This window comes from Desmodus rotundus, chromosome 8 (assembly GCF_022682495.2).
Source record: "Desmodus rotundus isolate HL8 chromosome 8, HLdesRot8A.1, whole genome shotgun sequence".
NCBI lineage: Eukaryota > Metazoa > Chordata > Mammalia > Chiroptera > Phyllostomidae > Desmodus > Desmodus rotundus.
In genome coordinates, this window is record NC_071394.1 from 52,646,871 (window position 1) to 52,655,230 (window position 8,360).

Genomic DNA, 8,360 nt, shown 5'->3' on the forward strand with positions numbered 1-8,360 from the left:
GAATCAACCAATGAATGTATATAAATACATGGAACAAATGTTTCTTCTCTCTCTCTCTCTCTCTCTCTCTCTCTCTCTCTCTCTCTCTCTCTCTCATCAATAAAAAAATCACCCCAAAATAGAAATTTGCTTATGCATTATATACACATGTAAAATTTTCCATCATGTAGATTCTTGGCCTGGACTTTCATGTTTAATGAGTTCAGAAAAGCAATAGGACTTGGATTAATCCTCAGAAGTGGTGGGATTTCAGGTGCCTAATGATTGGAGACTGAACTCCTGGTGAAGGACAGGGTGAGAGAGCAAGTACAAGCCTGAAGTCAGATGACCACATCGCCGGCACAGATGTGTCTGGGGTGAAAACTGAGTCTTTGCTGAGGTTGATAGAGATAATTTTTAGTGCATTGCCTTGAAGGGAGACGACCCTATCACTTGATCTGAAAGGGCAACTGTTATAGTATCTACAAGGACTGCTCTAGGGATATAAAGATGACACAAACCAAAGTCTTTGTGCTACTCTTAAAGAGTATTTACAAAGTTGTCCATAAGGTCCAAAAAATGGACAGGGAAGAAAATTCGGGTAATGGAGGTCAGCTGAAGACTGACTGCAAAGGAATCCAGTAAAGATTTCTGTATCTTCTCTTCTCTTTAGAAAATGTGGAAGCCGACTGAGGTACTGTTTCAAAATCCGATCTGATACGCTTGTGGTTAGAGCAGCACCGAGCTGCCGGGAGCGGTCTGCCCTGTGATCTATTAACTTTGATCACTTTCATGGTCCCCGAGTGCACACCTTGCCTCAACCAACACCTGACAAAATCCAGCCCTGCTGGGTTGGGAAACTTGGCAAGCCAGAGTTTGGGGGGTGGAAAGACAACCTATTACCTCTACTAGAGAAAATATCTCAAACCGCTTGGCAGACTGATATCAGCATCGCCTTTACATGCCAGGAAAAATTATTACGCTACAACAGGCCCTTAGAACACCCGGTTGGAAGTGAACAAATCAGGGAGGAAGACTAATGACTGCATTGCACATTCCTCCGAGGCAGGGGCCGTGTCTGCTCTCTTTTGGGTGGGAGTGCAAGTGGATATGCTGCTGCTGATAAGGCCGTCTGGTCGGTTGAAGATACAACTCGACAACGAAAGCCTGGGGCTACTCGAGGGTGTGAATAAGGTGGGAGGAGGGGGTCAGCAGGAGTGGATGCACGGACGCCATGGCGCTATTGAAATTCACGTTCAAGTAGAGAGGCATCTGTGAAGGGAGCGGGCAGGACGGTGTGGGCTGTGCGTGTAAATTGTCTCAGGGAATGAGCTGGCTGCCTCTCCCTTACCCGCAAGGCTCCGCTACCCCGGGAGTCTGAGGTGCCCTAAGCCAGAAAATTAAGGGAAGGAGCACACATTGCTACCAGGGACCACAGCCGGGGCTGTGGGGCGGGTGTGTACGAAACACTCCCGCGGACGAGTTTCTGAGCAGGAAAGTGGACCGGGAACAGCACATTTCCTGCTTCGCCTGTGCAAACCCCAGGCGGAGCCAAGCGGGAACAAGGTTACGGTCGAGGAGTCGCCGGCTGCCAGGGCAGGGTTTGGGGGCTACCTGGAGGAGTCGGTGGCCTGTGGAGGAATGCGGGCGGAGAGAGTGGGAGAGGGAGTGAAAATGCAACCACGTCTCTCACCCTGTTTCGCAACAAGCGCCCCCAACGCCCAGCTCGCCGTGGCCCTTTTTCAGCCTCGGATGGAGAAGCAGCAGCTGCAGAGGGGCAGGGTCGAGGCGCGAGGAGCGCGGGACGCGGGGCTCGGACCCTGCGTGGCTTCCCGGCGTGGGGTGGGGGGTGCAGCGCCGCGGCGGCCGCCGAGCGGAAGGTCGCTATCTCCGCGACCACTCCTTCCTCCCCACCTCTCCCATTCCGCCCGCGACCTTCGACCTGGCAGCTCCGACCCTTAGAACACCCGCCGGCTCAGGGACTGGGAGGAGCGAGAAAGGGATCAGGAGACGCAGCGCCGCCGCCCAGTCGGCCCCCCGGTGCGCGGTGCGAATTGGCGGCGCCCAGCTGCGCGGCCCTACCTGAGAGTAGCGGAGCCCGGCCGGGCACTGCCTCCCGCTTCGCTCCCGGAGGCCGCCGAGGGCGCGCGATTTATACTTGTGAAGACCCTATTGTTGTTCTTTGTCCTAGAGACACAATTGTCTATTCTGCTGCGGGCCGTCCGGCGTTTCTCCGGAGTTTGCGGCGCGCACTCCCTTCCCCGCCCCCACGGACTTGCTCTCTAGGGCCAGCCTGCATCTATCTGGGTGCCCTCGGCCTTCCCTGTGGACTTGAGTGTCCTTCATCCGGCTCCTGCTTCCTGAGCATCGAAAAAACAAACGCCTGCAGGAAATCATCCAGCCTTTGCCTGGTCACGCAGGGGCCTGGGAAAAGCGCGGTTGTGACTTTGGTCTGAGCCACAGCTCGTCACCTACCAGGGTAATTTCTGCGCTTGCTGGCCAAAGGTCCTAAGCGGTAACGGGCACAGCTTCTTGTGCGCTAGACGTTTCCTCACCCAGCCTTTCAAGCCTTGGGTCTGGCCTGGCGACCTTGAATACGATCAGTAGTAGCCTGGAGCCCAGAGATCCTGGACTGTGCAATGCGAATCCGGACGGCTACGCGATCGGGTGTACAAGGCTCTTGTGAAAGTTGCTTGTATCACCCGCTACCTCAACCCCCCGCTCCACCCCCCCTGAATCTCTCGTGTTGAGAAAAGCAAGGCTTGCAGGAAGCCACTCCGGATGTTTGCCGCTTTTCATGTGGCATTTGTGGCTGGCTCCGATAACGTCCTGAGCTCCACTTCCAACACCGTGTTTAGTAAAGAGACCGAAATAAAGAGTCCACACACTGGAACTGGTTTGCGGCGCTGCAGCCCACAGCATTCTCCCCCCTAAATAGATGATGAATGAATGATCACTACAAGAAATTAGATCTAGGTAACAGTATGTAAAATGGACTAGTCTTGAAAAGGCACCATAATTCCTTCCTGGTAACAATAAGTAAATTGCTGCATATAACTCCCTGGGAAACTGTCATAAGGGGGAGGGGCTCTAAAACTTGACGCTCCAACTGCGTAGATGCAGTGCTCTCCCCAGGTTTCCCAGTAATCTTACCCAACAAAAATCAGTAGCGAGTCCTCAGCAAGAAGTGCAGGAAATAATGGGAACCCCAGCTTTTCTTCCCCATCAGTTTCTCAGCTCTCTTGGCACATCTGTGTGCCACCGGGCTACGAAGCAGACGCCAGGATTAAGAAAGTGTACAAGGGCAAATAGGTGCATATACATTTTCTTTGATTCACACCTAGATTGTTTTCTATTTTATTTTTTACAGAATTAGTCAAACAGATTAAGCAGATAAAATGGATTCTGGAATTGGCATTGTTTTTGTTTAGTGTTCGATCTTTATTCTAAGAAAATATTACTTAATAAAAACGTTTGTGCTAATAGAAAACTCTACACTAAGATATTTAAAAAGGCATTTATTACTATCCAGAAAAGTTAGAGAAGATCGCCAAGAATACATCAAGGATCAAGGCACTAGGAGATTAATTTGTTCTCTCTACTCCTATAGTTTCCTTACTTATATAACCACTTGCAATGCAATTATGCTTAATTTTTCAGCCCCCTTTTTCAGGAAAAAAAAAAAGCTTTAAAGGAAAAGTACATAATCAAGTTAAATTTGTTTAAGATCTACTGATCCAAAGCCACCATCACCTCTCTAAGATTTCCTTAAGCAGATTAAAGTTTTTTTTCTTGTCTGAACAGGAGAGGTTCAGAAACTACAACCACTTTCTCAACTTTTCCCCTGAATGAAGGCTGGCAACTATTTCACAGATCCTCACACGGTTAAAGCTGGTTTAAAAAAAAACAAGCGTGTAGTTCTTTGGAGAAATGGCAATATCAGAGAAACTGAAGGCCAGCCATTTCCAAAACTCTTTTTCTTTATTTTTATGGATGCCATGAATAAGCAGGACTGACATTACTTTGTCATTGTAATACCACCAAAAAGTTGCAACATTTACCTCCCAGATCCCCCGTATAAGCCTTGGTTTTTCATCACCCCCTCAAAGTAAACAAAGAAAATATGTTCTGGAGATGGGATGCATTGGTTTCTTTGTAACAGTATCTAATTATGCAGAAATGACTGCCTTCGTTGCCTTAGAAAACAACACAAATACACAAACACAACAACTTAATGATTAAGAGTTCCAAGTTTGAAGGCACACTACCAGAGAGAGACTCCATTCCTCAGTGCTGTGATCTCTGGCAAGTTCCTCAACCTCTCTGTACCTGTTTCCTCTCTTGTACAATATCCTGCGTTTACCTTGGGGTGTTATAAGGGTAATTTGCTGTTGGGACAGCTCCACGAACAATGTGTGACATGCTGTGCCACATATGAAAAATTTTCTCAGATTTAAGCACAAATGTAACAGTCGTTCAGATTTTCATTTCAGTCTGAAGAAGCATATAGGAATCCCTAAATATTTGTCAGGATAACCACCTTAAACTGTGCCTAAAAGCTATAGTTATTTTGCTGCTCAAAAGGGTTGCTGTTTTTCCTAATGGATGGGTATTTAGATAAATGTTGCTGTTTGTAATCGCATGTTAGAATTCAGAACTAGGTCTTGCTCGTTTTACTGAACACATGTGAGAAAACTTTGCTTACTATGCATTCATGTACAGATTTTCAGTGGTTAGTTCTTGTTGTTGCACAAAGGCTTTAAATTCTTCAGGAATGGCTACAGAACGTCATTCCATATTTAACCTTGTTTAGAAATTATAATTTACCTCGGACATTCATTTTGAATATGATACAACAAGCAAGTTGAGTCCTTGGGGGAGAGAATCTTTTATTTATTATCAATAGTGTCTATTGCATTCGATAAAATACATTTGAAGAACACGCCCGTGGCGTTCCTTGATCTAAACTAGGTCACCCACCACTGAAACACCTTTAGCTCCTGTAATAGGGTGGATGCTTAGTGTGTTGATCCGAACTACCGTACTCAATTACTTCTATCCAACACCCTAGGTTTCTCAGGGGTCCTTCTTCCCGGTCCGAGAGGACGTGGAGCCGGAGTCCGGTTCCAGCCAAGTTTTCGCGCCGGCAGGTGTAGCCGTGGGTGCGCGGACAGGGGAGGGGAAAAGGGCGGGCGTGGGACAGAGCTTGGACTGGGGACGCGGACGGCGGGCTGGGCGTTGGCCTCAGGACTCTGGCCCGGCCCGCCCCCGCTGCTCTATTGGCCGCAGTCGAGCAGAAAAGGCCCAGCGGCCCAGAGGTGCCCGCAGTGTCACTCGGCCGGCGGGGGCGCTGGCTCCGTGGTGGGCCGGGACTGGTCCGGAACGCCGGTGGCGGGTTAGGCTTCGAGAGACAGACGAGCGACCCGTTTGGCATCTCCAGCCCTCCCTCGCTCCTCACCCCTCCCCCCAGGTCGGGGGAGGCGGCGGGTCCGGCCGAGGGCTGTGGGGCGCGGGGCAGGTCTGGAGAGCCATGAGCAGCCCGGATGCGGGGTACGCCAGTGACGACCAGAGCCAGACCCGGAGCGCGCTGCCCGCGGTGATGGCCGGGCTGGGCCCCTGCCCCTGGGCCGAGTCTCTGAGTCCCCTCGGGGACATAAAGGTGAAGGGCGAGGCGGCGTCGAGCAGCGGGGCGCCGGCCGGGGCCACGGGCCGGGGCAAGGGCGAGTCTCGCATTCGGCGGCCGATGAACGCCTTCATGGTGTGGGCTAAGGACGAGCGCAAACGCCTCGCGCAGCAGAACCCCGACCTGCACAACGCCGAGTTGAGCAAGATGCTGGGTGAGTCCGAGTTCGCGAACCCGAGTGGCGTGAATCGCGGAGCTGCTCCCCGGAGCCTAGAAGGGTGCGGGCGTTGCGCCCAAGGCCCGGCGTCTGCTGCCGCCACGTTCTGCCTGGGGGCCCTCCGTTACTCTCCCGCTCCCGCAGCCCCGACGCTCCCGACAAGCTTCTTAGCCTCGGGCGTCGGTGCCCGAATTGTTTGGGTGACCGGGGGCACGGGTCAGTGGTGGCGAAGGCACTGCAGGCGCGGAGCTGGGTTGGTCGTGGCGGTTCCCCGACTCCTTTCCAGGGTAGGGGACGTGTTTTTAGTTCTTAGGGTGACCGGGAGTGGGCGAGCGAGGAATTCTCTTCTAGGAGGCTAAAAGCAGGGAGTGATGCCCCGAAAAGACCCTAGATCGCTTGTGTCTCCCAAGTGCTGGGACTCCACTCCGCCTCCCGAATTCCATACTTTCACTTTTTAACTTGGCTCCTCACCCCCTCTAGTTGCACGGTTCTAGGTCGGAGGGGAGAGGTGGGGCCTGGGAGCCAGAGCTCCGACAGTAAGCCCCGCGCCCCTCTCCGTCTCCCGCGGCGCTGCAGGCAAGTCGTGGAAAGCGCTCACTCTGGCGGAGAAGCGGCCCTTCGTGGAGGAAGCCGAGCGGCTGCGCGTGCAGCACATGCAGGACCACCCCAACTACAAGTACCGGCCGCGCCGGCGGAAGCAGGTGAAGAGGCTGAAGCGGGTGGAGGGCGGCTTCCTGCACAGCCTGGCGGAGCCGCGGGCGGCCGCGCTGGGCCCCGAGGGCGGCCGCGTGGCCATGGACGGCCTGGGCCTGCCTTTCCCCGACCAGGGCTTCCCGGCGGGCCCGCCGCTGCTGCCCCCGCACATGGGTGGCCACTACCGCGACTGCCAGGGCCTGGGCGCGCCCCCGCTCGACGGCTACCCGCTACCCACGCCCGACACGTCGCCCCTGGACGGTGTGGACCCGGATCCGGCCTTCTTCGCCGCGCCGCTGCCCGGGGACTGTCCGGCTGCCGGGCCCTACAGCTACGCTCAGGCCTCGGACTTCCCGGGGCCCTCGGAGCCGCCCGCCGTCCCGGTGCACTCCAGGCTCGGGCCCGAGCCGGCGGGCCCCGCGATGCCCGGCCTCCTGGCGCCCCCCAGCGCCCTGCACATGTACTACGGCGCGATGGGCTCGCCCGCGGCCGGGGGCGGGCGCGGCTTCCAGATGCAGCCGCAGCAGCACCCGCCGGGCCCCGGGCAGCCGTCGCCTCCTCCCGAGGCATTGTCCTGCCGCGACGGCGCGGACACCGGCCAGCCTGCTGAGCTCCTCGGGGAGGTGGACCGCACGGAATTTGAACAGTATCTGCACTATGTGTGCAAGCCCGAGATGGGCCTCCCTTACCAGGGACATGACTCGAGTGTGAATCTCCCTGACAGCCACGGGGCCATTTCTTCCGTGGTGTCCGATGCCAGCTCTGCGGTATATTACTGCAACTATCCTGATGTTTGACAGGCTCCCAGTTCAACCCAGCCTGCAGGCCAGAAGCACAAACAGTGTTACACACTTCCCGGAGAAGCTAAGGAAATCCTTAGCCTCGTGTTGTTTTGTTTTGTTTTTAAGTTGTCTTGGCATATAATTTATGGTAATTTATTTTGTCTGCCACTTGAACAGTTGGGAGGAGAAAAATGTGAGGTTTTGTTTTAAGATTTCTTCAGATACTTGTTTCCCACAGTGTCATTGTCAAAAGCCCGTTTCCAAGTTCCAAGTTTACCCGTTTTGAATGTCCCAGAACAACTTGCTCCATTGTCTGAAAATTTATTGATCAGAGAAATTTTCTCTTCGGGTGTGATTTTTCAATCGTATAAAAATAAAATCTGGACTTCTACCTTCTCACTTGCTAGTGACTCTGTCAGAAACGCCATTTTTTTGAGACCGATGTTAAGTATTAATAAGATTAGACATTTTTAACGGTGACATTTAAGGCATAGATCCTGTAAATTTCTCATTTTCTTAAAATAGTAGACCTAAGCGACTTCAATGAACATTAGGATTCCAAGTCTGTTATCATGGTTTTTGCTAGGAAAAAATCCTCATGAATGAGCCTGTTACAATGAGCCTGTAAAAGGTAATAGTCAATCTTAACACTTGAAATACATTCAATTTTACTCCGTCACTTCTATCAGAAGAGAACAGTCAAGTAATTTTGGTTTTCTAGTTGTTCGTTGAATCTTGAGACGTGCTTAAAGAGGCTTTGGGGTTTTCTGTTTCTTGTCATCTGTATTTCACCAATAGTGTTTATATTCCCTCTCAACAATGAACTTGCCTTTGATAATCCTCACATGTCTACACCTTGGGAAGTAGTGTTACTGGGTTGAAAATAATTTCAGGGATTCACAGGAATAAAATGTGCCTTTAGCCTTGACTTTTAATGAACCTTAGCATCTGTAATTTCATCAGGAGATCTTGGTATTGCAGGCTAACTGTGTGAGTGGCTGCTCACATTTCTTGGTTTGTGTGCAGTGTGCTTTACAAATCCAACTGCTGTAGCCCTAAGGCATCA

General features: G+C 52.3%; 1 protein-coding gene and 1 long non-coding RNA gene across 3 annotated transcripts in view; one reads left to right on the forward strand and one right to left on the reverse strand.

Annotated features, from left to right (window-relative positions):
- Window positions 1-2,660, reverse strand: part of LOC123478467 (uncharacterized) — a 28,733-nt gene extending 26,073 nt beyond the window's left edge. Inside the window, exon 1 of one of the 2 annotated variants that reach the window (XR_006653673.2) lies at window positions 2,455-2,660. This is a non-coding gene — a long non-coding RNA (uncharacterized lncRNA). Of the gene's footprint in view, window positions 1-2,061 lie in introns of both variants that reach the window. The other variant, XR_008427558.1, reaches the window with a different exon arrangement.
- A 2,649-nt stretch (window positions 2,661-5,309) lies between these two features.
- Window positions 5,310-7,684, forward strand: SOX17 (SRY-box transcription factor 17). Its single transcript, XM_024578281.3, has 2 exons — window positions 5,310-5,816; window positions 6,396-7,684. The coding sequence occupies exons 1-2, from the start codon at window positions 5,510-5,512 to the stop codon at window positions 7,307-7,309; spliced, it is 1,221 nt and encodes a 406-aa protein (XP_024434049.3). The 5' UTR covers window positions 5,310-5,509; the 3' UTR covers window positions 7,310-7,684.
- The last annotated feature ends 676 nt before the right edge of the window (window positions 7,685-8,360 follow it).

Bases quoted from the DNA above. Each gene is read 5' to 3' on its own strand.
- SOX17 (XM_024578281.3), top strand. From the start codon at position 5,510: ATGAGCAGCCCGGATGCGGGGTACGCCAGTGACGACCAGAGCCAGACC. The intron at 5,817-6,395 runs GTGAGTCCGAGT...GCGGCGCTGCAG, and splicing joins CGAGTTGAGCAAGATGCTGG to GCAAGTCGTGGAAAGCGCTC.